General features: G+C 47.8%; 1 protein-coding gene across 29 annotated transcripts in view; it reads right to left on the bottom strand.

Moving 5' to 3' along the window:
• MAPK8IP3 (mitogen-activated protein kinase 8 interacting protein 3) overlaps positions 1-27,816 on the bottom strand; it is a 174,831-nt gene that overhangs the window by 26,897 nt on the left and 120,118 nt on the right. For 20 of the 29 annotated variants that reach the window (XM_034782838.1, XM_034782851.1, XM_034782840.1 and 17 more), the window contains 11 exons: positions 25,270-25,326; positions 24,574-24,744; positions 17,759-17,918; positions 15,368-15,463; positions 14,578-14,739; positions 12,166-12,331; positions 11,518-11,703; positions 10,599-10,785; positions 9,221-9,343; positions 8,875-8,955; positions 7,745-7,812 (listed from right to left, as the gene is read on the bottom strand). In XM_034782838.1, the coding sequence (XP_034638729.1) occupies positions 7,745-7,812; positions 8,875-8,955; positions 9,221-9,343; positions 10,599-10,785; positions 11,518-11,703; positions 12,166-12,331; positions 14,578-14,739; positions 15,368-15,463; positions 17,759-17,918; positions 24,574-24,744; positions 25,270-25,326 (1,457 nt within the window). The remainder of the gene's footprint in view (positions 1-7,744; positions 7,813-8,874; positions 8,956-9,220; positions 9,344-10,598; positions 10,786-11,517; positions 11,704-12,165; positions 12,332-14,577; positions 14,740-15,367; positions 15,464-17,758; positions 17,919-24,573; positions 24,745-25,269; positions 25,327-27,816) is intronic. The other 9 variants (XM_034782850.1, XM_034782863.1, XM_034782854.1 and 6 more) reach the window with 1 other exon arrangement.

Genomic DNA, 27,816 nt, shown 5'->3' with positions numbered 1-27,816 from the left:
CCTTCATGGCGCTGAATATATACCCCAGCCGACCCGGCGCCCCCTCAGTTCCTTCTTGCCGGCTACTCCGACAGTGGGGACGGGGGGCGGGTTTGGAATGGATATGAGCAACACATCTCGAAGAACAACAGTTACAACGGTGAGTAACCGTCTTTTCTTCTTCGAGTGCTTGCTCATATCCATTCCATTAGGTGACTCCCAAGCCCAACTTAGGTGGTGGGGTCGGAGTGAGACATTGCTGTGTGCAAAACCGCTGATCCGAAGGCAGCATCGTCCCTGGACTGCTGCACTAGTGCATAGTGAGCTGTAAACGTGTGGACTGATGACCAAACCGCCGCTCTACAAATGTCCTGGATCGGAACATGTGCCAGGAAAGCAGTCGAGGAGGCTTGGGCCCTCGTGGAGTGAGCGGTGAGGTGCGGTGCTGAGACACCTGCCAGGTCATAGCAAGTCCGGATGCAAGACGTAATCCAGGAGGATAGGCGTTGTGAGGAGACCGGTGAGCCTTTCATTCGGTCGGCCACTGCAACGAAGAGTTGCGTCGTCTTTCTAAAGTGCTTTGTGCGGTCAATATAGAAGGCCAGGGCCCTTCTTACGTCCAGGGAATGCAAACGTTGATCCTGGCGAGTGGCATGTGGTTTGGGATAAAAGACCGGGAGAAATATGTCCTGGTTGATATGAAATGGAGAAACCACCTTAGGGAGAAAGGCAGGATGTGGACGAAGCTGCATTTTATCCTTATGGAAAACTGTATAAGGGGGCTCGGATGTAAGTGCCCTGAGTTCAGAAACTCGCCTTGCTGAGGTGATGGCTACGAGGAAGGCTGTCTTCCAGGACAGGTACAAAAGTGAACAGGTGGCTAGTGGTTCGAATGGAGGACCTGTGAGTTTGGAGAGGACCAGATTAAGGTCCCACGTCGGGACGGGCTGACGCTGTTGTGGGTACGTCCGGTCTAAGCCCTTGAGGAATCTAACGACCATCGGGTTAGAGAATACCGAGGACGCGAGTTCCCCGGGGTGAAAGGCTGATATAGCAGCCAGGTGAACTCTGATTGAAGATATCGCCAACCCTTGCAGTTTTAGGGAGAGGAGATATTCCAATATGAGAGGAATGGGTGCCTGCAACGGGGACGTGGCTCGTTGTTCGCACCAACAGGAGAACCGCTTCCACTTGGCCAGGTACGTGGTGCGTGTTGAGGGCTTCCTACTGCTCAGCAGAATCTGTTGGACAGAGTGCGAGCATTGCTGCTCTGCCTGGGTGAACCATGGAGCAACCACGCTGTGAGGTGGAGTGATTGCAGGTCGGGGTGACGCAGCCGACCGTGGTCCTGAGATATGAGATCCGGACATAATGGAAGCGGGATCGGTGTCTGAACCGAGAGTTCCAACAGTGTGGTGTACCAATGTTGTCTCGGCCACGCTGGAGCGATCAGAATTACCTGTGCCTGGTCTCTGCGCAATTTGAGCAGTACCTTGTGGACCAGAGGAAACGGAGGGAAGGCATAAAACAGGTGGTCTTTCCAGGGAAGGAGAAACGCATCCGAGAGGGAGCCCGGAGCTCGACCTTGTAGGGAGCAGAACACGTGGCACTTCCTGTTGTCTCGAGATGCAAACAGGTCTATCTGGGGAAACCCCCACCTCTGGAAGATGGAATGTATGATGTCCGGACGGATAGACCACTCGTGCGTTTGGAAGGACCTGCTGAGTCGGTCCGCTAGAGTGTTCTGGACTCCGGGGAGGAACGATGCCGTGAGATGGATTGAGTGGGCGATGCAGAAGTCCCACAGGCGAATGGCCTCTTGGCATAGAATTGACGAACGTGCTCCTCCTTGCTTGTTGATGTAAAACATGGCCGTGGTGTTGTCGATGAGAACTAACACACAGCGGCCACGTAGGAGATTGAGGAATGCCTGGCACGCCAGGCGCACCGCCATCAGTTCCCGAACATTGATGTGCAGGGCTAACTGGGATGCAGTCCACAGGCCTTGGGTATGGTGTTCGTTGAGATGGGCGCCCCAACCCAGAGATGACGCGTCTGTGACCAGGTGCAGAGAGGGTTGTGGGGCGTGAAATGGCATCCCCTCGCAAACCACATTGTGATCTAGCCACCAGGTGAGGGAGGTCAGGATCAAGTTCGGGACTGTGACCACCATGTTCAGGCTGTCCCGATGTGGGCGGTATATTGATGACACCCAGGTCTGGAGTGGGCGAAGCCGAAGTCTGGCATGCCTGGTTACGTACGTGCAGGAAGCCATGTGACCCAGCAGGGCAAGGCACGACCTCACCGTGGTAGTTGGGAAGGCCTTGAGCCCTTGAATGAGGTTCGTGATGGTGCCAAAGTGGTTGTCTGGCAGGATGGCTTGTGCACGTCTGGAGTCTAGAACTGCGCCGATGAATTCTATTCTCTGGGTAGGTTCTAGAGTGGATTTGTCTTTGTTGAGTAGGATGCCCAACTCGTTGAATATGTGCACTATTCTGTGGACGTGAGCTTGAACCTGCTCCTTGGTGCGACCGCGCACCAGCCAGTCGTCTAGGTACGGGAACACCTGTATCCCTTGCCGACGAAGGTACGCTGCCACGACAGCCATACATTTCGTGAACACTCTTGGGGCCGAGGATAGGCCGAAGGGAAGGACTGCAAATTGGTAGTGCACCGTGTTTACCACGAATCGCAGGAAGCGTCTGTGAGGTGGGTAAATTGAGATGTGAAAGTATGCGTCTTTCATGTCGAGGGCGGCGAACCAGTCTCCAGGATCGAGGGAAGGGATAATGGCCCCCAAAGAGACCATGCGGAACTTCAACTTTACTACGAATTTGTTGAGTCCGCGCAAGTCCAAGATGGGCCGCAGACCTCCTTTGGACTTGGGGATCAGGAAATAACGGGAGTAAAATCCCCTGCCCTTTAACTCTATCGGAACCTCCTCTATGGCCCCCATGGCCAGGAGCGTAGAAACCTCCTGTATAAGAAGTTGCTCGTGAGAAGGGTCCCTGAAGAGGGACGGGGAGGGGGGGTGGGAGGGGGGGATAGAAGAAAACTGGATAGCGTATCCCCTTTCCACCGTGCGGAGGACCCAACGGTCCGAAGTTATAAGGGACCAAGCATGGTGGAAGTGGGAGAGACGATCCCGAAAGGAGGGGGCTGAATCCTGGGGGATGACTGGTGCACCGTCCTCGACCGCACCTTCAAAAGTTTTGTCTGGGGCCTGAAGGTGGTCTAGGTGGCCCCTGGTTCTGGCCGGGTTGAGGGCCAGTCCACCGTCTCCTACCACCTCGCCCTCGCCTCCGGGCCGAGTCTTGTCTCTGACGAGGCGGGGGGGGGGGGGGGGGTAGAAGCGCTGAGGCTGCGGCCTAAATGGTCTGCGCTGAGGGCCCACAACATGCATCCCCAGGGAGCGCATGATTGTTCTCGAGTCCTTGAGGCTCTGCAGGCGAGAGTCCGTCTTGTCTGAGAACAAACCATGTCCCTCAAAAGGCAAATCTTGTAGGGTTTGCTGCAGCTCCGGAGGCAAACCCGAAACTTGGAGCCAGGAGATCCTCCGCATAGCGATACCCGAAGCCATGGTCCTCGCAGCCGAGTCTGCTATGTCCAAGGAGGCCTGCAAGGAGGTTCGAGCCACCTTCTTACCTTCCTCTACCATGGCTCCAAACTCTTCCCTGGACTCCTGGGGAATCAACTCCTTAAACTTCCCCATGGAGTTCCAGGAGTTAAAATTGTAGCGGCTCAGCAGTGCCTGTTGGTTTGCCGCTCTAAGTTGCAGCCCTCCGGCTGAATAAATCTTACGGCCAAACAAATCGAGCCGTTTGGCCTCTTTTGATTTTGGCGCTGCAGCCTGCTGGCCGTGGTGCTCTCGTGCGTTCACTGATGCCACCACCAGTGAACACGGTTGGGGGTGGGTATACAAGTACCCGTATTCCTTCGACGGGACAAAGTATTTCCGTTCCACCCCTCTCGCTGTGGGTGGGATAGAGGCAGGAGTTTGCCATATCGTATCCGCATTGTTTTGTATTGTGCGGATCAGGGGTAACGCTACCCTCGATGGGGCATCCGCTCCGAGGATATTCACTATCGGGTCGTGAACCTCCACTACCTCCTCCGCCTGCAGGTCCATATTACGGGCCATCCTGCGCAGAAGATCCTGGTGAGCCCGAAGATCTATTGGAGGTGGGCCCGTGCACGATGTACCCGCCACTGCCTCGTCCGGCGAAGAAGAGGAAGATGCCTCCGGTGGAACGGGATCCAAGGGCTGGTCCTGGTCTTCCTGTTCCTGGGCCGGAGCGTCACCTGCGCCTGGGTCCAGGGCGTCAGGCGGTACGGACACGGAAGCCTCCATGTCCCCTGGCGGAGGCCGGGAGATTGTGGACTCCGGGGCTCTTCTAACGGAATGACCCGAGCGAGAGGTCAAGGGTATTGGAGCCCCTTGCTCCTGATGGTACGCCCACGGGGTCCAGAATGACCAATGAGATGGGCCATGAGAATGGTCCTCTGCCATCTCCCGCCAATGGCCCAAGTCCTGTTCCTCGGCTTGCCCTTGAGGGGGATATGCCGATCTTGAGAGGTCCTCCGAGGAGTGGGATACCGATCTCGATGGCCACGGCGGTGCCGAGAGCGTCGAGACGATTCCCGCGGTCTGCGGTGCCGCACGGTGCCGGTCCGGAGATCTATCTCTACGCGGTGCCGGCGATCGGTGCCGGGACCGCGATCGGTGCCGATGACCTCGTCGGTGCCGGGAGTCAGATCTGGACCTCGACGAGGACCTGGAGTATGCCCGGTGCCGGGAGCGGCCTCTCGACGTCGAGCGTCGGCCATAGCGGTGCCGAGAACTACGTCTCGACATCGATCGGTACCGACGATCATAGCGGCGCCGAGACGTAGAGCGTTGTCGCGAAGAAGATCTTGGCCGCGAGTACGACCGGTGCCGAGGCGATATTCGGTGCCGGGACTGCGAGCGGCGTGGGGACCTGCTTCGGGACCTGGATCGGTGCCGAGGTTCCAGCCCTTGTGATGGAGGGCGGATTAGTGCAGGTTTCCCTCTCGACTGGACCGGGCGAGTTAACGGTGCCATCGGTGCCGGTGGTTGAGGCGGTGCCGGCTCCGTGAGAGCTATTAAGTCTCTCGCCGCCGTGAAGGTCTCTGGAGTCGACGGGAGGCATTGTATCACCGCCGGCCTCGGTGGAGACGCTATCTGCACCGGACTCGACGGCCTCGGTGCCGGAGTCGACGGTGCTGGAGGCACCTGTTTCCGGTGCTCCACCGGCGGACGCGGCTCTACCCCCGGCACTGGGGGAGCCGGCGTCTTCGGCGCGGAGGTCCCCGTCTTATGGGCTTTTTTATGCCCCGGGGATAATGACCGGCGTCGAGGCACTTGCTGCGCTTGCGGTGCCGACGAGGTCCGGTGCCGGGGCGGCTTGTCCGACACCACTCGCGTGGTCGTCGTGGCTGGTGCCGCCGGAGCACTGCGCACCGAGGCGTTGGGTGCCGGGGCCTGACTTGTAGATGGAGCGTCTGGACTAAGTGCCGCTTCCATCAAGAGTTGCCGGAGCCGAAAGTCCCGCTCCTTCTTGGTCCTGGGTCTGAAGGCCTTACAGATCTTGCACTTATCTGTTTGATGGGACTCTCCCAGGCACTTCAGACAGGAGTCGTGCGGGTCGCTCGTGGGCATAGGTTTAGCGCAGGAGGCGCACTGCTTGAAGCCGGGAGCTTTGGGCATGAGCCCGAGCCCGCGGCCGGGGGAGAAAGGGGGAGACGACCCCCTTAGTCCCCTGGACTATTATAACAACTAAAACAACTTGAAACTACTAACTATTTAACTACAACTTTAGAACTATAACTATAACTATAACTATAACTACAACTATGAACAAGAACAAAGCTAGGGAGAGTGGAGGACAGCTATGCCGCGCTCCACAGTTCCAACGACCGTCAGGGGCGGTAAGAAGGAACTGAGGGGGCGCCGGGTCGGCTGGGGTATATATTCAGCGCCATGAAGGCGCCACTCTAGGGGGCTCCACAGCCGACCCGCCGGTGTTGCTAGGGTAGAAAATCTTCCGACGATCGTGCACGCGGCGCGCGCACACCTAATGGAATGGATATGAGCAAGCACTCGAAGAAGAATCTTTGTTCTGCCAAAAGTGAAAACCATTTCTGCAGGAAAACACACATAATAAGCAACACAACGAATGACAGGTTGTTTATTATATTAAAATAGAATGTGGAGATTCTGAATGTATAAATAATTGTGTGTGAACTCCTGCTAGACTGGCAGTGGAGGGTCATGGATTATAGGACACACACACCAAAGATCATTTTCCTTAAATCGGTTAATAGGCCATAGATTAATACTACTACTTGGGGTCAGAGCCTCGTGCCCGCTAACCACATGGCAGTGCATGTGGGGTTGGGAGCTAAAACTCCCAAAATCTGGCTGATTAAAGCCTCCGTTCTTATTGTGGAAAAATCGGAAAGAGTCCAGCAGAGGGCAACAAAAATTATTAGGGGGCTAGAGCACATGACTTATGAGGAGAAGCTGAGGGAACTGGGATTGTTTAGTCTGCAGAAGAGAAGAATGAGGGGGGATTTGATAGCTGCTTTCAACTACCTGAAAGGGGGTTCCAAAGAGGATGGATCTAGACTGTTCTCAGTGGTAGCAGATGACAGAACAAGGAGTAATGGTCTCAAGTTGCAGTGGGGGAGGTTTAGGTTGGATATTAGGAAAATCTTTTTCACTAGGAGGGTTGTGAAGCACTGGAATGGGTTACCTAGGGAGGTGGTGGAATCTCCTTCCTTAGAGGTTTTTAAGATCAGGCTTGACAAAGCCCTGTCTGGGATGATTTAGCTGGGAATTGGTCCTGCTTTGAGCAGGGGGTTGGACTAGATGACCTCCTGAGGTCCCTTCCAACCCTGATATTCTATGATTGTGTGAAAGTGAATAGACTCCCCTAAACTTTTTAATGAGCTACAGCACAAACAGCGGGGAAAAAGAAAGCAAATCCAATGGGACTATCTCAAAGCTTGTTTGGATGAATCAGTCTTCTCTGTAAGGGGCATTATTCTCCCCATTTTACAAACAGAGAAGCTGAAGCATAGTTAAATGATTTGCCCAAAATCACTCACAGCCAGGGACAGAACCCAGATCTCTCACCTCCTAGACCTATGCTCCAACTACTAGAGCACTCAGGCTTCTTCTGAAGACATATGACTTCTAGGTCAGGAAGGATTATTGTATGTTTAAAATGTATGTTCTGAATGTATGAATGATCAGACCTGAACTCCAAGTTCAGATTGCCTAACCAACCATAACAGAGGTTGAATCAAAATTGGTTTCCACACAGATAGCAGTCTGTCCACTTTAGTGTGTTGTACTGACCCCACTGCTCTGATTACACTCAGAGAATTCATGGAGTAACTGAGTAAGAAGTCTAGCTCTGGGAACTTCTGTCACAACTGGAGTTCTCAGGTGTGAATGCAACTGGGAGCTGCAGTATAACAGAGATGATCTCTAGGGATGCAAAATTAGCCTGCAGCTAGCAGGATAAAGAATTACAGCCCAGAAGTAAGAGGAGCTGTAATGATTTAGGATGAGGGTAATACTTTTATAGTAGCCATATATTTTAAGAAAATATTCCCCAGCAATCTGGCACCCTGCCATCTTGAATCAGAAGGAAGCACTGACATGCTTAATTCATTTCCAGAGATTCTGCTTCTGTTTTGAAGCTGGCTAGTTCATCTTTGCTGCTTTGATTCTTACCTTCTCCTCGGTGGAATATGGCTAGTGTTCCATCTGCCAGGGCAACAAGAACCCGTCCTTTCACATGCCTGAAATAATAGAGAAGAAAGTGCTTATGAAAAAGTGGCAACAACAGGAAATGCTGCTGGATTCAGATGTTTTAATGGTCTGCTTGGTTTGGGGAATGAGAGATTCCTTCTCCCACTCTCTTGGTTACAAATCATTTCCTGTATCTAGACAAATCACACATATGGTCATGCCAGTATTCCTGCTAAATCCAGCACTTGCAGGCAACATTCAGCATGTGTCTGAGAGTCACACACATAGCTTCTTTATTCTATTGATAGCACTACTGACTTCATTATTAAACTGGCCGGGGGCTCACGAAGGCCCTGATGAGTTTCCCCTCTTCTTTTCACTGGCTTTACAATAGTGTAACTCCACTGATTTCTAATTTACACTAGAGTGAGTGAGAGGAGAATCAAGCTGTTGTCGAAACCCCCCCCCCCCCACACTTACTTATTTCCAATATTCAGTACAAGCCTGCAACTGGGAAAGAAGGTAGCTCAGTATGGGTATGGCAACACTGCACACTAAGCCTGGGCTCTGACTCAGGTTTGAGCCCAAGCCCCACTTCCATCTACACACAAATCAGCCTGACTCAGGTTAGCAAGCACTCAGGACCAGGTTTCTAGGACCCTGATATGGGTGTGGGTCAGAGCCCAAGTTCTGCATGACTCAGGTCCAAGCCCTGCCATTTTTCAGTGTGGATGCAGGTCTAGCCACAGACTCAAATCAGAAGGTCTGTGTAGTGCAGTATGGATGCATTAGCACAGCTAAGAGAACCAGATCCAGCAACTGTAAACCCAGATTTAAAATGCAGTGTGGATGCTCAAGCATGGGCTTGGAAATGCTGAATCTGTAAGCCTGGGTCCCTAAGACCTGGGCTTAGTGTGCAGTGTAGAAATACCCTCTGAAGCTTAAATGGATCAGTGAGCAGGGATGGGTTGAGACCCCTTCCCCACAGACCTTTACTTATTTACACAACTCTACCAGGGTGAGGAAAAGATGGCCAGGCAAAGAACCGATCAATGACAAGAAAAGTAACAAATTCCCTGGTTTAGAGTCCCCAACTCAGTACACCAACTTACACCAGGCTCAGCACAGAATCCTTCAGCTTTATCGAATGCAGACACTTCTTCCAGTTGGACACGGCCGAGTGCACATACAGCCTGGGAGAAGGGAGCAGACAATGATGGTTAGCAGGAAAGTCCATAAACCTACAAAGACTGAATTGTGAAGTAGGGTTTGAGTCTTTTACTCTAGCACCAAAGGAATTTGCGAAGTACGGGTGAGTTGCTCTGCCTAAAATCAACTGGGGGCTCAGAATATCTAGTGCAGCAAGGATGCACTCTTTAAAGGCAATGGTACCTAAATCTATGGGGTTTTATGAATGTGGGTGACATATAGGGTTCTGTAAGATAGCAGTGAACCTACCAGCCATTCTGTGCTCCAAGCCACATTGTGGGTGCGGCACTGGTGCCTGTTCCAGCAGCATCACCATTCACTTCCTGCTCTGGCAGCATTGTGCTTGACTCTGTCTTTTGCTGCCCGTTCTCACTGCAGAGACAAAACAGACCTCACAAGTTCATTATAGGTCATATCTGGGGCCAGAGCCATCCCTTGCATATGACGAATTGGGTCGACCACCCCAGGCTGTGACAAAATCATAGAATATTAGCGTGGAAGAGACCTCAGGAGGTCATCTAGTCCAATCCCCTGGCAAAGCAGGACCAACACAAACTAAATCATCCCAGCCAAGGTTTTGTCAAGCCAGGCCTTAAAAACCTCTAAGGATGGAGATTCTACCACCTCCTTAGGTAACCCATTCCAGTGCTTCACCACCCTCCTAGTGAAATAGTGTTTCCTAATATCCAACCTAGACTTCCCCCACTGCAACTTGAGACCATTGCTTCTTGTTCTGCCATCTGCCACCACTGAGAACAGTCTAGCTCCATCCTCTTTCAGGTAGTTGAAGGCTGCTATCAAATCCCCCCTCACTCTTCTCTTCTGCAGACTAAATAAACCCAGTCCCCTTAGCCTCTCCTCGTAAGCCATGTGCCTCAGCCATCTAATCATTTTTGTTGCCCTCCGCTGGACTCTCTCCAATTTGTCCACATTCCTTCTGTAGTACGGAGACCAAAACTGGACACAATACTCCAGGTGTGGCCTCACCAGTGTCGAATAGAAGGGAATAATCACTTCCCTCAATCTGCTGGCAATGCTTCTACTAATACAGCACACTGCTGACTCATATCCAGCTTCTCATCCACTGTAATCCCCAGGTCCTTTTCTGCAGAACTACTGCTTAGCCAGTCGGTCCCCAGCCTATAGCAGTGCATGGGATTCTTCCTTCCTAAGGGCAGGACTCTGCACTTGTCCTTGTTGAACCTCATCAGATTTCTTTTGGCCCAACACTCCAATTTGTCTAGGTCACTCTGGACCCTATCTCTACCCTCCAGCGTATCTACCTCTCCCCCCAGTTTAGTGTTATCTGCGAACTTGCTGAGGGTGCAATTCCAGCTAAGTCCTTCTCTCTCCACTGCTGGAGAGAGACTATTTCAGCAGCTGCCTCACAGCCCTTTTATAGGGCCAGGTGTGGCCTGATTAGGGCATGGCCCCAGCTGTGGCTGCTTCCCCAATCAGCCTCTCTTATTGCTTCCCTGGAGCAGCCCTTTCCCAGGGCTGTTTTAACCCCTTCAGGGTCGGAGCTGGGTAACCGCCCTGCTACAACAAGAAAAAAATACGGTTCCTGCCCCAAGGAGCTTATATCTAAGTATAAGACAAGAGAGCATACTCCATGCAGCCAGCCTACCTGTTCTGTCTAACAGGTGCCTGAGCTGGATCTGGATCTGTAAAGATATGCTCTGTAAGTGGACCAGGCCGGACTTGAGCTGGTTCTGTTTCAATTGCACCATTCTCTGGTACCTCTGTAGCTTCTGTTGCCTCCTCCGTGGACTGGGACTGATTGATCTTCCCATTGCTGACTGCAGCCACCTCACCTAGGGAAGGGGAACATGTTGTAAGGTGGATAGGAAACAAGAAGGAGGGAACTATTTTTAATATATATATAAAAAAATAGAAGTTTCTGGTTTCATGATTATTCTTGCAAGTCTGCAAGTCAGACAGCTTTTGTGTCTGCTATTATAGATTCCACAAGCCTGTGTATAGATGGGGGAGTACTAAAGAGAGATCTCTGCACTGAAGGAGAGGAGTCTGACAGTATTTTAAGGTGAGGTGTGGTCTATGTCTGATAGGGTGTCAGAAACTGTCTATGGCCGCCCGTTCCACTGAGGATCTGATCAGAGTATTTTTACTCCCCTTCCCACACTGACTTCTTTGCTCACCTCAATGAATTAGTGAGTTTATAGAGAGACATGGGTTGGTAAAGGAAAATGCTAAGAATAGCAGCAAAAGTGATAGATCAAGGACATGTCATCTGTCCAAAATATTCCACTCTTTTAACTCCAGTACTGTACAGCATAATATGGATCATTCATAAGGAAGAGGAAAGGAACACTCTGGATTCTAAATAGAAGGTCTCAAAGGTATAAACAAAGGGGATGGCCAAGATGTTTATGACTTAGACCAGACTGCAAGACTTCTTGGGGATCCCCAAGGACTTCAGGCCAGGAAGGGGAGTACTCAGATGAAGAAGAATGTGGCTACATATGCCTTGTTATAGGCACAGGGTGAAAACCAGATCATCATGAGATCTTAGTCCTGAGACTCACTCTGTCCCTTATCCAGCACGGGGGTGTCTCCACGGGAAGAACAGTTACTGCGTGGCACGTTGCACCGGGTTGCACAACCCACCAGAGTGATTCCTGCAAGGACTCCATCTGTTCCAGATGACTCTTCTGGATTCACGTCTCCCTCCAGAAAGATCTCGCCTGGAGGATAGTCACTGTCACTAGCCGCTGAAGGGAAAGGAAGAGACTCTTCCATAAGTGTAATAGCCACTCTACCCTATTTTGGCTTAGCAGTATTCCTGAGATATCCATGGAAATATAACATTCTGATGATGAGTTTATCAGCCTCATGAAGACACCACAGCCCCTTGGAGAGTGCCCTGCCCAGCCTCCATATCAGGGCCAGGTTTGTGGAGCCCTTACTCACCCTGGTGAGCACTTGCTCACATGAGTAGAATTCTGGAAGTCAAAGGAACTACTTACATGAATAAGTGCTCATCACATAGGTAAAGTCTCCACAGTCTGGTTCTACATGAAGGCAGGATATGGGGTGACCATCCATGGACACAGTTGCTGAACTGGTGACAGCAGCTTCCACTTGTTAGCTACAGAACAACTAAGAATCATTTGCGACAAATCTGAGGAGTTGATGAATCTGTTCAAGCTTGAAAGGTGCCTTTTCTCACTTACCAGGGATGCTGGAAATGCAGAGTACGTGGGCATTACAGACAGTAAACTGATCCACCACTGTGCCAGGCTGGTTGGCATCAATGATCACGACTTTACTTGTAGAGAGGGTACTTGTGAGGATCCAGACTCGGCTGGATGTGGCATCCATCTCATGCAGCTCCTTTGCCTGCAGGAGATAAAAATGAAGGGAGAGAATCAGCCCTCCTGAGACTCCAGCTAATCAATCAGTCTTTGACAACATTAGTATTGAAGAGACCAGCCTGCCACCTCTGGAGAGTGAACACCTCTTGTTAGCCTCTGAAGATACACAAAAATAGGCAGTCACAATGCAAACTTCCGCCATGCTGCAAGCCCCAGCATACCTCAGCCCAAGCCCGCGGAGACCACCTATGGGGCGAGTGGTGAGTTTGGTCCTTAGCCTCACTGCTGAGACTTACAATTAGTGACACTGGGAACTCATTTCATAGGGGCCACCAAACAGCAGTCAGATAGTAACAACATTTAGTTACTATAAACTGGGCTGCACTTGAACTATCAGCCTAAGCAAGGAAGGTTCCGTCTACTATTAGCACAACCAATCCATTTTTAAAATTAATCACAGTTCCCCAGACATAATCACAGAACAGCCATACATTCCCTCTAGGTGGCTTCAAACTGTTGTAACATTGGGTTCAGTATCTCACTGGGTTTCACTGGGTTCAGTGAAAAAAGTTGCTTTCTAGAATGGGAAGTTCAGAAGCAGTGGCTCGTTCCATTAAAACCTCTCTTGCAATGGTAAAACAGGGCAAGGAATGAGCTCACCAACACACCTAGCAATAAACCCACTTCTTAGCTCAAAATACAACTGGGAGGCAGATGGGCTTGAGGGTGAAACCCACCGGTTATTAGAAATCTATTGCTGTATTATCCTCCTTCCCAGAGGATTAGCAGCCATCCTACTGTGGGAAGACATGGAAGCCAAGAGTAACCACAACCTTGCAAAGATTTACAGAGCAACCTACAGCTCTACTGGACTTTCATTAGTTATCAGTTACAAGTCAGTCATCACTGGCTCTATCCCTTTCCATCCTCACAGCTGCTAACATTTCGCCATTTGGAAAGCTGAATGAAATGAGCCATTGAGTTGCCTGCCATTATTGCATCTGTCTGCTTGATAGCAGGACAGCAACGCTTCTGTATTACAGAAGCAGCATTAGCCATCTTGCACTCAAGCTCCAATACCATGATTCTCAACACATCCTGTTCCTGCCTGAATCCTGATACTATTTATGAAAGATTGCATTGCCATTTGGCATCAAACGAACCTTTTATTCTAATAAAGCATCTTGTATCTGTAAATCTCCAAGCACTTTACAAAGGGGAAAATGGAGGTTTGGCCAGGGTATATGACTTATCCAAGATCAGAGTCATTGGTGGAGCTGGGAACAGCACTTGCTCTTATCACTGGACAATGCTGCATAGATATTAAACCAATGGTAACAGGAGGAAAGACTATGCAAACAGCCAGTACATATGAGACATACAGTAACTCCTCACTTAACGTCCTCCCGCTTAACATTGTTTTAAAGTTACGTCGCTGCTGAATTAGGGAACATGCTCGTTTAAAGTTGTGCAATGCTCCCTTATAATGTCGTTTGGCTGCCTGCTCTGTCCACTGCTTGTAAGATTCTGTGGAAGAGCAGTGACTTTACAAGGGAGCATTGCACAAGTTCCTCTTCTCCGCATCCTCCCCCTCCCTCCTAGAGCTTCCCCCACCATCAAACAACGTTTCGCGGCGCTTAGGACTTTCTGGGAGGGAGGGGGAGGAGCGGGGAAGCGCCACGTCTCCACTCCTCCCCCTCCCTCCCAGAAAGTCCTAAGCACCGCTAAACAGCTGTTTGGCAGCGCTTAGGACTTTGGGGGTGGGGGGAAGGGCAGGGATGCGGCTGCTCCGGAGAGGAGGTGGAGTGGGGGTGGGAAGAGGTGGGCCTGGAGTGGAGCGGGGACAGGAAGTGGCGGTCCTGGAGCATCCCCTGGCAAAGTTGGTGCCTGTTCTTTTCCGGGGAAGCTGCCGCTACTGCTGTGAAGGTGTTTCCTAGTGTCCTTGCCTGCAGCGGGCTGTGCCTGTGTGGGGTAAGCCAGGGACACTTCCCAACCACAGTACAGTACAGTACTGTACAGTATATAATGCCTTTTGTCTGCCCCAAAAAAATGTCCTTGGAACCTAACCTCCCGCATTTACATGAAATCTTATGGGAAAATTGGATTCGTTTAACATTGTTTCACTTAAAGTTGCATTTTTCAGGAACATAACTACAACATTAAGTGAGGAGTTACTGTAGTTCTAATACTATGATGATGGGTGTGCCATATAAGGGGGGCAGGTGAGGACAGAAAGAGGAGGGGAGAGAATCAGAGGGTCCCTTTTCTGACCTTTTTCTTTTCTGGAGATGTGTGGTTACTCTTGGTGTTCCCTTCTTCCACCTCCCGGTCACAGGTGAGAGGATCACGTCCAGGATCTGACTTCTGTCCACTCCCAGAATCCTGTTCAAAAGGCTTCCACCCCATCAGGTTGACTCCAGCTGCGCACCACAACTAAATGATCAAAGCAGAAATCTTAACGGACTAAGAACTATTTGGGGACCAGAACTTTACTCAATTCAAGTACCTCTGCAGAGCATTCTATGTACATACCCAACACTTAAAAAAATTTAGGGGAGGAAGGAAAGAGTAAATCTGCTGTCTAGTAGAAGCCACTACATTTCCATAGAGACAATTTAGCAAATATGATTAGCAGATATTAAAAGAGAAAGAAAATAATAAACTGCGTGTGTGACCTAAAATCAGGCTGGTGAAAGGTCCACAGCATTCCAGTGAAAAGGGTCCCCAGACTCTCCTAGGTGAAGAAGAAGAATGTTTTCTTTACACATCAATAACCATAGAACAGGCAGCACTAATGGAGTCCCCAATTGGAAACAAGGCTGTTAGGGCATGACTCTGAAGTATGTACTGTTGTCCTACACGCATTAGAAATAAGTCATTCCAAAGGCAAAGCAGGAGTAGAAGTCTTCAGATTTAACAGAAATTTGGAACAATTGGGCCATGTCAAAAATTTCAAACAAGCTAAAAATTGCACCAGTAATCTGACCATAATCCATACCCAGGGATGTGCACCACTCACAGTCACAATGGTATGTAGAACAGTCTATAGCTGAATGTTTACCTTCATGGTGGGGTCCTTCTCCACTAGAGGGCGACAGTACACAGGCACAGGGACATTTTTCATGCGGGTGTCTTCCTGGCCACCATTGGGACTCAGCTGTGGGGGAAGAGGAGACAGAGAAAGACAGTACAAGGGTGTGATATGATTACAAGCCAGCTATAACAATAGAGCTATAGCCATAAAGGTGTAACAAAAAATTAGCCTTAGAAAGACCTTGCAGTTACTCACTGCCAGTGCCTGTGTATGCTTCATCACACACCTTGTATGGAATGAAGCCTCAAATGGCCTGGAACCAGTATACCTGTGAGACCACCTCTCTCACCATGATACACTGCCAGAATTATAGTATAACTCTAAGAGCATCCCAATGCAAGAGGGCCAAGGGCTCACTTTATCTGGTAGTGAGTGAGTGAGTTAAAGCTGGCATGACCAGTTCAGTGTACTCCAACTCACTAAGGTCATAACTTGTATCCAAAAAATGTCATATAAGCTATTAATAGAAATCACTGATCATTAATATTACTGTTTGGTGTAAGTACGGAACACAAATTCAAAATTACAAACGTATTAGAAATTGTGTGTCCTGACAGGCAGGGCTAAAGTTATTCCACTCTAGACAAAGGGAGATGCCTTCCAGGTGGCTGAATGACATTCAATGTACATTAAGAGATAATGGGAATGCAAACAACATAGAAGATAAACAGGACCATCAAGACAGCAAGGGAGGAGATTGCAGGAAACAGTAATTTGCACTGTAGCAAACACCGGGGGATGGGAGGGAAGAAACCAGCATGGAGCTTCCTCCACCACCAGACTCCATGTTGCCTTCCTAATAGCTTAATGAACTTTACTTTGGTGGGTAACCTTCAGAAAAATTCACTAGGTTATAAAAGGAAAAAGAACCCCCAGTTATCTTTCACCTGAAATGACTAAGGAATTGGTGCGGGGGGAGAAGGGATAGCTCAGTGGTTTGAGCATTGGCCTGCTAAATCCAGGGTTGTGAGCTCAACCCTTGAGGGGGCCATTTAGGGAACTGGGGTAAAAATCTGTCTGGTGATTGGTCCTGCTTTGAGCAGGGGGTTGGACTAGATGACCTCCTGAGGTCCCTTCCAACCCTGATATTCTATGATTCTATGAGTACTTTGAACTTTGTAGGAGATCCTGACCATAGGAGTGGTCAGCTATCTTGCTGGAAGATGATAAGAATAAAGGCTTTAGATTGTTTTGTTAAGCCTTAGCTGCTAGAAAGCATTTTTCACTGGTATTTGCTTGTAACCATTTCTAACTCTACCCTTTATACTTGAACTCACTTAAAATCCAATCTCATACTGTTAATAAACTTGCTTTACTTTTAATCTAACCCAACCCAGTGCTGTGTTTGATTTAAAGTGAACATGAACTCTAGTTAATGTGGCAAGCTGTTGGGATATTGTATCTTTAAAGGAACAAACAAACCTTAAATCTCTCTGAATGGTCCAAGAGAGGGCTGGACATTGCAGAGCACACGGTTTTGGAAAAAATTGGGATTGTGAGTGTGTTGCGGTCATCTTGCCAGGTGTAACCAGAGCGTGGCTGCCGGAATCAGAGCTGCTTAACCCACAGACACTCAGTGCAGGCTTGTCTGCTGGCTGGAAAAATCCAGACAAGAGCACCACACAGCAGAACCTTTTGAAGCACTTGGGGAGTTACAGGGCAGGCAATGCCACAACCCCTTACTGGTCTAGATTGCCCCCAGAACGTGACATATGGTCAGCACAGACATTACTGGTATATTCTCCCTTGATCTAAGGAGAGCAGGTGGCTGGCAGAGCATTCTGTAAGGGCCCCAGGACACTGGAATGCCCTCCCACCCAGCTCCAAAGCAGCCTGGGGATTTGTCAATGTTCAGGGCCCACTGCAGGGCCCATTTCTGTCACCAGACCTTTGATGAGAGGTAGGTGGATTGAGGTGTAGGCCAACATATTGGGGTGATGGTATTTGATCTTGCTGCTGGGCAGACCAGAGAGCTGACTGTATTGTATCTGGGTTTGTAATTTTAAATAATTGGCAGGGCACTCAGAGCCTGTGTATGGACTAAATTGAAAAAATAAAGTAAATAAAAATAAGAATGGGCTCTAGTGGAGGAAGAATTACTGCTGCTTCCAGACTGAGTTCTTTCAGAAACTTCCATGCAAGAGAACTCCCCCTCCAATGACTGCAGAGGGCATATAGAAAGGATGAATTTGACCCAAGCTCACCAGACAGACAGCATGTGTCTACAGTATCTTTAATTCAAATGCTGTACCAATAAAAAGTATATTTACCAGTAGGGGGAGTTAGGTCTCTACTGGTTTCATTTGGGATTGTAATCACCTGTTCTTCCCCCTCAGCCTTGCAGCAAATGGTTCCTACCTGCTTGTACTTGGCGGGAAGGCTCCACCCACAGGCCTGTAAGCGACCATCATCATTCCGCACGTGCTCTCGGACCTGGCGGTACTGCTCACGCTTCTGTTCACGACGTGTGGATGACGTACAGTCACTGAGGAGAGAAGCAACAGTGTTACTTCTCAATCTATGGTTAAAAACAGAGGCAGAGGGTCAAGGAAGCGTTGCCATGGCAGGCGGAAGAAAAGTAGTCAGAGGTCAAAGAATACAAAGCAGGAAATAAAAATGTCTTTGACAAGAGAAAAGGAGGAGCAGGAAACAAGAAAGGTGGACCCAGGGAAGCCCTAATCTCTAGCTCCCTTCCATCTCACCCACTGTGGTAGGATAGGTCCTTGGGAACACTCCTAGAACCCTTCAGAGATGGAGAATCAGCTTTCTAGGAGACAAACATTCATGGGATAATAACCTATGATTATCAGCTTAGGTTCCTTTGCATTTTACTGACCCCATGACCTCCGCTGGAAGATATTCCAAGTCTCTCCTTCTTTCATTCCAATCTACTGTTTAATCTTTTCCACATTTAAAAACCCTCTCTGTTGGCTTGCTGAGAAGGTGAGCAATTCCTTTGAAACTGCAGAACAAGTGGCCAGCAAGTAGGGGATGCAAGCAGGGCCGAATTTCCAGTTAGGCACAGTAGGCACATGCCTAGGGGCGCTGGCGTTCTAGGGGCACCTAAATGTCAAAAGTGGGTTAAAGGTTAAAAAATTTAATACATACAGCTCCTCTGTGGGCAGCCAGGCTCCTGGCATGCGTTGGTGGCTGCCCAGCCTGTGGGGCTGGAGCAGGTGAGTGTCCGAGTCAGCCTGCCTGGGGGAGCTGAGCCGTAGCTGGGCGGGGCGGCCGCTGAAGGTGCTGGGAACGTCCCAGTCCCTTCCCAATCTTGGCCGCCCCACTGCCTCCACCCCATGCTGGGAAGGGAAAGGGAGGGACGGGGCTATCGCCCCATTCACTTGCAAGGGCAGAGCTGTGGGAAGAAGTACAGTCCCACACTTGCACCTCGCCTGGGGCGGATGGGCTGCTCCCTGCCTCGGGCTGGGATCATCATGTGTGCTGGAGGATCTCATGCCTTCCTGGAGAGGCTATGTTTATATTTCTTTTTGTTTAATTTCTTATGGAAAACACGAAGGGAAGCTGTAGGCAGGGGGTGGGCTCTGAAGATGCTGTGCCTAGGAGTGCGTAAGGTGTAAATCTGGCCCTGTGTGCAGAAGTGACATGTCTTCATCTCCAGTTCAGAAGCAAAGAACATCACCTCCATGATGCTCCCAGTCCCAGCTGAGGTGAGGAATCAGGTTGTGGCGGTCACCAGGGTGGATAAAAATCAATTATTTAAAAAAAAAATCGGATTTTTTAAAATTTAAATTGGATTTATTTGATAAAATGCTTTTTGGGGAAAAAAACCTAAACAACGATAGTTTTAATTAAGATACATTATAGCTTAAAGATATCTCATCATGAAATAGGGATTATAAATTCTAATTCTATAGTATTAGACAATATATTCATGTAATGTTTAAGAAAAGTTTTGTAAATGAGTTCCAATAGTTCATGGATTAGGGACCCAATCTTATGGGATTCAAGGGGCTTCTGTATAGATTATTTAGGTTAATCTTTCTATCTACCCAATGGGATTCAGTGCTCGGTCTAGAAGATACCATCAGAGATGCTTAGTTTTACAGTTCTCAAACTGTGGATTTGTGTCTCCAGAGATAACATGCTTGTTAAAATCAAAAATGTTTTTAAATATATAAATAACATATAGAGGTGAGAAATAACAGACCTCAACGCTATTGTCCCTCTGCAAATTTGTGTACAGATAGTCAATCCCTTACCTCTCTTTAAAAGTGCAAAGTTTCAAAAAGTTCAATGCATAGAAGATTGTTGGGGACTGAATAGATCTGGACAAGGAGAAGAAGTCTGGAGATAAATGTGAGAAGTTGGGGACAGGCAGTAGAACCAAAAGTGAAATTGTTTGAGCAGCATATTCCAAAAGGCTTGAAGTCTTTCTGAGTGTAGCCTTCATTGATTTGAGATCTACCATACCATTCTCTCACTAGAAGAGAAAACCTATAGTGGCAGCAGGGCATAAAAGAGACCCAGTTTGGGAATATTTTAATGAAGTTCCTCTACCTGTGGGTAAGCCAGGCATGTGTGCAAAATGCAAACAGTGCAAAAAAGAAATGCAAGGCCTGGTTTCCCGAATGAAACAACATCATGAGAAGTGTTCCTTCTCAGGAGGAAGCTGCATTGAAGATGATGAAAAGTACATGTCTGAACATGTAGGATCTTCAGGTTGGTAAACTTTTTTATTTCATGCTTCTTTCTTAAGGACTGCCTGTCTTCCTTCTGGACATGTTGGAGCAAAAATTATAGTTGTTACTCTATGGTACTCATTTTAGATGCAGTTGTGATAAAAAATAAATAGCTGAAATAGGCAGATCTTCCTTTTACAATTTCATCTTTAAAGTAGTACTGAGTGTCAGTGAATGCAATGAGTAATACTAAATGAGCAGTATTGTAATAATAATTAAATAACTGCATTTACTTATTTTGTCTGACGACTATCCACCTTCAAGATCACCATCATTTTCTATAGTTTCAGAGTTATCTGCCAATAATAGTGTTTCATTCACATCATGTATGTCACATAGTCTCAGTATATCACCTGTAGCAAAAAAAACTCCATCATCCAGAAACAACCATAGATAAGTTTGTGATAAGAACCAGCAGATTAAAAAAAAGAGATAATTGATGAAAAAATTGCCCAGTTTGTTTATGCAACAAATCTCCTTTCCATATGATTGAGAACCCACACTTCATTAACATGGTTCAGTCATTAAGACCAGGATACAGTCTACCCAACAGAGTAGATGTCGCAGGCAAACTGCTGGATAAAGTGTATGAAAGAGAAATTGAGCAGTGTGCAAAAAGGTCTGGAGGATAAAATTTTTAATCTGAGTCTTGATGAGTGGAGCAATGTCCACAATGAAACCTGTTGTATGTGTTTGTCTGACAACAGAAGAAGGGAATGTTTTCCTTACAGAAACAATTGATACATCAGGAAATGCACACACAACAGAATACTTACAAGAAGTAGCAGTAAAAGCTATAACAAACTGTGAAAAAAAATTCAAATGTTTAGTATGCAGCGTGGTCACAGACAATGCTGCAAATGTATCCAAGATGAGAAGAAATTATTTAGAAGAGAGCGAAGAGACCTAAGCTAATAACACACAGTTGCAGTGCTCATTTGATGCACCTCCTAGCCAAAGACTTCAGTGTTCCAGAAATAAAGGCTAATGTTGTTGAAATTGCAAAATACTTCCGTAACAACTACTTTGCAGCAGCTGCTCTGAAAAAAGTGGGAGGAACCAAGCTAACTCTCCCACAAGACGTGCAATGGAACTCAGTAGTGGACTGTTTTGAGCACTATATATCAAGAACTAGCCTAATCTGATGATGGTTTGTGAACAAAATCGTGAAAAAATAGATGGCACCGTCGCAGCCAAAGTTCTCAACATTGGGCTTAAGAGAAATTTGAACACATGCGGCGTACCCTGAAGCCTATTTCTGTAGCCTTGAACAAAATGCACGGAAATAGCTGTTTTATTGCTCATGCTGTTGAAATTTGGAAGGAACTCAGTGAGATCTTAAAAAGAGAAATATGCAATAACAAGGTTAAATTACAAGCATTAAAAAAAATGAATGGGATAAACACCATCTCCAGCTCATTTTCTTGCAAATATTCTCAATACTCGGTACCAGGGTCAAACTGCTGAAGAAGAGGAGTTGGCTATGACATGGACATCCAGCAATCATCCCTTCATAATGCCAGCTATAATAAACTTCAGAGCTAAGGGTGAACTATTCAAGAAATATATGTTTGCTGATGATGTTTTAAAGAAAGTCACATCAGTGAACTGGTGGAAGTCACTTAAGCACTTGGATTCAGAGACTGTTGGAAGTGATAATCTCACTTTTAACAGCAGTAGCTTCTTCTGCCAATGTAGAAAGAACGTTTTCTTCCTTTGGACTAATTCATTCCAAACTGAGAAATCGTTTGGGACCTGAAAAAGCAGGAAAACTTGTTTTTTTTCCCAAGATTATGAACGAACAGGAAAATGAAGGTGAAGACGACTGAGTTAGCTGCAGAAGCCAACATTTTAAGTTTCTCATGTTGACCTGGCTGACATAATCTATTTAATATTTTTTTAATATTTCATTTATTTTTAGGTTTATGTTTAACAAAAACAAACCTGATTTTAAAAAACTTGAATGTTTAAGTTCAAAAATTCATATGCTTGTTTTGTTAAAATATTATATGTTTGCTGTTGAAGAAAAAAAATCCAGAATACATAATGTTGTTGTTTTAGTTAAATAAAACAATTTAAGTGTCTGTCTGGTGATGTTCTCCTCCTAATACAGCATGGCAAGAAAATCCTCCAAATATTAATGATTAATCTGTTGAATTGGAGATAGTTCACCTCCCAATGATTTCATAAATAACTGCTTCAATTACCATTGGTAAATGAAATAACCAAACAATCATTCATTTTCTGATATAGCTATAAAACTAATCTGAAAAGTTTTCAAAATAAATCGCTTAAAAATGTATAGTGTGTACCTTCTAAAAATGAAACCTACATCAATCTCTGAGTTGTGAAGAATATGTATTAAGGTTATAACAACCAACAAGAATGCACTTTTATGTAGAAATCCATGATTAAATCAAGTCTTCCTGACTAGTGATTTAAATCATAATTTAAATCAATTTGATTTAAATCAAATCCACCCTGGCGGTCACCCTCTCATATGCATCTCCCCTGAGACAGAACATCACGCTGTTTACTAAAGCCCAAATTGTGATTTTAATCACACAGATGTAAATCTGAGAAATTCCATTGACTCCAGTGGAGTTACTCCTGATTTACATTGGCATAACAGGGCAAAATTTGGCCTTTGGCTATATTTTACTAATCATAGAATCATAGAATATCAGAGTTGGAAGGGACTTCAAGAGGTCATCTAGTCCAACCCCCTGCTCAAAGCAGGACCAATTCCCAGCTAAATCATCCCAGCCAGGGCTTTGTCAAGCCGGGACTTAAAAACCTCCAAGGAAGGAGACTCCACCACCTCCCTAGGTAACGCATTCCAGTGTTTCACCACCCTCCTAGTGAAATAGTTTTTCCTGATATCCAACCTGGACCTCCCCCACTGCAACTTGAGACCATTGCTCCTTGTTCTGTCATCTGCCACCACTGAGAACAGCCGAGCTCCATCCTCTTTGGAACCCCCCTTCAGGTAGTTGAAGGCTGCTATCAAATCCCCCCTCATTCTTCTCTTCTGGAGACTAAACAATCCCAGTTCTCTCAGCCTCTCCTCATAAGTCATGTGCTCCAGACCCCTAATCATTTTTGTTGCCCTCCGCTGGACTCTTTCCAATTTTTCCACATCCTTCTTGTAGTGTGGGGCCCAAAACTGGACACAGTATTCCAGATGAGGCCTCACCAATGTTGAATAAAGGGGAACGATCACGTTCCTCGATCTGCTGGCTAATAACTAATAACAAAGGCTATTTGAACATCAGTTTCAACTCCCAATGGGTTGTTTTTATCATTCCAACGTACAAACAAGAGCAGCAAAAGAACACTCTGGACAGCATGGAACTAACAGGTATCTATAACCTAGAGAAGGGGTTCTCAAACTTCATTGCACCGCTACCCTCTTCTGACAACAAAGTCACTATATGACCGGGGGTGTGGGGGGGGGCACAGCCCAAGCCCCGCCATCCTGGATGGCGGGAGAGGGGGCCATAGCCTGAGCCCCGCCATCCTGGATGGGAGTGAAGCTCGGGCTTCAGCTTCAGCCCCAGGTTCCAACAAGTCTAATGCTGGCCCTGGCGATCCCATTAAAATGTGGTCGTGACCCACTTTGGGGTCCACAGTATGAGAACCGCTGACATAGAGCTTCACAGTCTAGAAAGAACCTCTACCATTCCTGATCCAGTGCACTTCCAACAAATCCCTTGTAAAGCTGCACAGGGAACAGCACATAATCCAAACTCCTTCCACAAAACACAACTCAAAAACTAAAAGCTGATAATCACAGACCACATGCAATATAAACAAAGAATTAAAAGTCCACTGTAGCAGAGGGCACAATTCTGCAGCAGCAACAGTTGAGTGGCCCTCTTCCAGCACTGTAAGTGTTAAAATCAAAAACTGTAGCCTGGGCAGTGCTGCTGAGAAAGCACCCAGGAGTCTCCAGTTGAGCCCTGGAGGGGACAGAGGAAAGAGGCTGGTGGTGGAGTCCTCAGTATCTCTACCAAAACCCTTTCTCATCCTCCCACATAGCCAGTGCAGACAATAGTGTTCAGGACTTGATCCAGATCTTGTGGGCAACTGAATCACAACAGGGCCACTTTGCTCCTGGCTCATCTAGGTGAAATCTCATCATGGCCTATGGAGCACAAGATAAAACCAGAGATCTCACATTTGGGAAGATAGAGAGCGTACAGCTAATCTGCTGAGCCTGCCCCTGGGAGAAGTGAGAGGTGAAAGGTCAGGTGGCTATACATAAGAGCCTGGCGAAATTCCACAGCTAAGTATAGAGTTAAACACCATCTTTAACAAGTAACACAGGCAGAGGATCCATCTTCTTCATGAAACTGATTAATGTCACATATAAGTCACAGTCCTCTAAAAAAAAGCCCATTTTAAAACAATTTGGTTGCCACTTGGCTGATCCACAGAGAGATCTGGCTTTGAACATAGCAGGTGACTCACTCTTCAGGGAAGAATTCGAGGGTGCGGCTGCCAGAAGAGATCTGGCACATGGTATGACTGCGGCGTTGGCTGAACCCAGCTGCTGTTGGAGACTTATAGTGGATGTTCACTGATGGGTAATTCCTCTTCGCAGGCGGGGGACTGGAGGAAGAGCTGAACAGGCGACTAAAGCTGGGAATGGAGAGAAGCCAACAAATAAGGAAAGAGAAGAGCAGGACAATCTGCAACACAGATTCAAAATACAGAAGAAACAAGCACAAGAACAGGAGTCCTGAAAATCCTTCCATCGAATTGCCCAGGTCTGAGTGCAGTGATCCTTAGCACTAGAGATGGGCTTATGTCTGTGTTTGGTTTCACCAGTGGAGGCTACCCTGTTCTGAATTAGTTATATTACGATTACTGTTCCTTGCTGTAAACTGATTCTGAGTACATGTGAGAGAGTCCATTCCACCTCTCCAGTCTCAGATGTAAGTAATCTCCACAGGATCTGTAAAACAAAAGCTATGTGTAGTTTAGATCTGATTTCCATTTTGCCTGGACCAATGATGTTTTTGGGATAGAGTGGTTCAGATAACAGCTTACATTTTTGGCTCATCTCTACTTAGATTCTGCTTCTTGTGCTTACAGGCTGGTGCCTAAAATAGTAACAGCAACACTATCCTCTTTTTAGTCTGCACAGACCATCCAGTAACTTACAATTGCCAAATGGTGGACTTCTTCTTCTCCTGGACAGATGGGTGCTCCCGGGAAGCTCTGAGGACAAATGTTTCAGACAACCATTAATTTCAGCATCAGACCAAGGAGATGTTTCCTTTTTTACCCAGCTTCAGGACAGCTGGTTGGCTCCAGCTGCAAAGAGGGGAGGGGGCAGACCTGGGGTATGTCTACACTACGAAATTAGGTTGAATTTATAGAAGCCGGTTTTATAGAAATCGGTTTTATACAGTCGATTGTGTGTGTCCCCACATAAAATGCTCTAAGTGCATTAAGTCGGCGGACCGCGTCCACAGTACTGAGGCTAGAGTCGACTTCCAGAGTGTAGCTATCCCACAGTTCCTGCAGTCTCCGCCGCCCATTGGAATTCTGGGTTGAGATCCCAATGCCTGATGATGCAAAAACAGTGTCGCGGGGGGTTCTGGGTACATGTCATCAGGTCCCTCCCCCTCCATCAGAGCAACGGCAGACAATCGATTCACGCCTTTTTACCTGGGTTACCTGTGCAGACAACATACCACGGCAAGCATGGAGCCCGCTCAGCTCAGCTCACCGTCACCATATGTCATCTGGGTGCCGGCAGACGTGGTACTGCATTGCTACACAGTAGCAGCTCCTTGCCTTTTGGCAGTGGATGGTGTATTACGACTGATATCCGTCGTCGTCGTACTCCTCAGTGAGTTCAGTCAGACGCACCTGGGCAGACATGTTTTGTCTCCTGGAGACTCAGTCCTGCCGGCAGTTCTATTGAACCGTCTTGACGATGATGGCTAGCAGTCGTAATACAGCATTTTCTGCCAAGCACCCAGAAGATGCCGATGGCTATCAGTCATGCTGCACCGTCTGCTGCCAGCTTAAGATGTAAAAAATAGATGGACCAGATTTGTTCTGTAATCATTTGCTTCCCCCTCCCTCCGTGAAATCAACGGCCTGCTAAACCCAGGGTTTTGAGTTCAGTCTTTGCGGGGGGGCCATTCTGTGTGACAGTTGTTTGTGTTTCTCCCTGATGCACAGCCACCTTTGTTGATTTTAATTCCCTGTAAGCCATGTCGTCACTCGCCCCTCCCTCCATCAGACAATAGTTTCGCGCCTTTTTTCAGCCCAGACGCCATAGCACTGGGATCATGGAGCCCGCTCAGATCACCGCGGCAATTATGAGCACTATGAACACCACGCGCATTGTCCTGGAGTATATGCAGAGCCAGAACATGCCAAAGCAAAACCAGGTGAGGAGGCGATTACAGTGATTGCAGCGCGGCGACGAGAATGATGAAGAAATTGACATGGACATAGACCTCTCACAAAGTACAGGCCCCAGCAATGTGCAAATCATGGTGTTACTGGGGCAGGTTCATGCCGTGGAACGCCGATTCTGGGCCCGGGAAACAAGCACAGACTGGTGGGACAGCATCGTGTTGCAGGTGTGGGATGATTCCCAGTGGCTGCGAAAGGGCACTTTCATGGAACTTTGTGACTTGCTTTCCCCTGCCCTGAAGCATCAGAATATCAGGATGAGAGCAGCCCTCACAGTTGAGAAGCGAGTGGCGATAGCCCTGTGGAAGCTTGCAATGCCAGACAGCTACCGGTCAGTCGGGAATCAATTTGGAGTGGGCAGACCTACTGTGGGGGCTGCTGTGATCCAAGTAGCCAATGCAATCAAAGACCTGCTGATATCAAGGGTTGTGACTCTGGGAAACGTGCAGGTCATAGTGGATGGCTTTGCTGCAATGGGACTCCCAAACTGTGGTGGGGCGATAGACGGAACCCATATCCCTATCTTGTCACCGGAGCACCAAGCCACCAAGTACATAAACCACAAGGGGTACTTTTCAATGCTGCTGCAAGCCCTGGTGGATCACAAGGGACGTTTCACTAACATCAATGTGGGATGGCCGGGAAAGGTACATGATGCTCACGTCTTCAGGAACTCTGGTCTGTTTCAAAAGCTGGAGGAAGCGACTTTCTTCACGGACCAGAAAATAACCGCTGGGGATGTTGAAATGCCTATCGTTATCCTTGGGGACCCAGCCTACCCCTTAATGCCATGGCTCATGAAGCCGTACACAGGCAGCCTGGACAGTAGTCAGGACCTGTTCAACTATAGGCTGAGCAAGTGCCGAATGGTGGTGGAATGTGCATTTGGATGTTTAAAAGCGCGCTGGCGCAGTTTACTCACTTGGATAGACCTCAGTGAAGCCAATATTCCAATTGTTATTGCTGCTTGCTGTGCGCTCCACAATATCTGTGAGAGTAAGGGGGAGACATTTATGGCGGGGTGGGAGGTTGAGGCAAATCGCCTGGCCGCTGATTACGCACAGCCAGACATCAGGGCGGTTACAAGAGTACAGCAGGGCGCGGTGCGCATCAGAGAAGCTTTGAAAACGAGTTTTGTGACTGGCCAGGCTACGGTGTGAAACTTCTGTTTATTTCTCCTTGATGAACCCTCTGCCTCCCTCCCCCCCCGGTTCACTCTACTTCCCTGTAAACTAACCACCCTCCCCTCCCCCCTTCGAGCACCGCTTGCAGAGG

The sequence above is a fragment of the Trachemys scripta genome, chromosome 10 (genome assembly GCF_013100865.1).
Source record: "Trachemys scripta elegans isolate TJP31775 chromosome 10, CAS_Tse_1.0, whole genome shotgun sequence".
NCBI lineage: Eukaryota > Metazoa > Chordata > Testudines > Emydidae > Trachemys > Trachemys scripta.
This window is presented reverse-complemented; position numbering and strand designations above follow the sequence as displayed.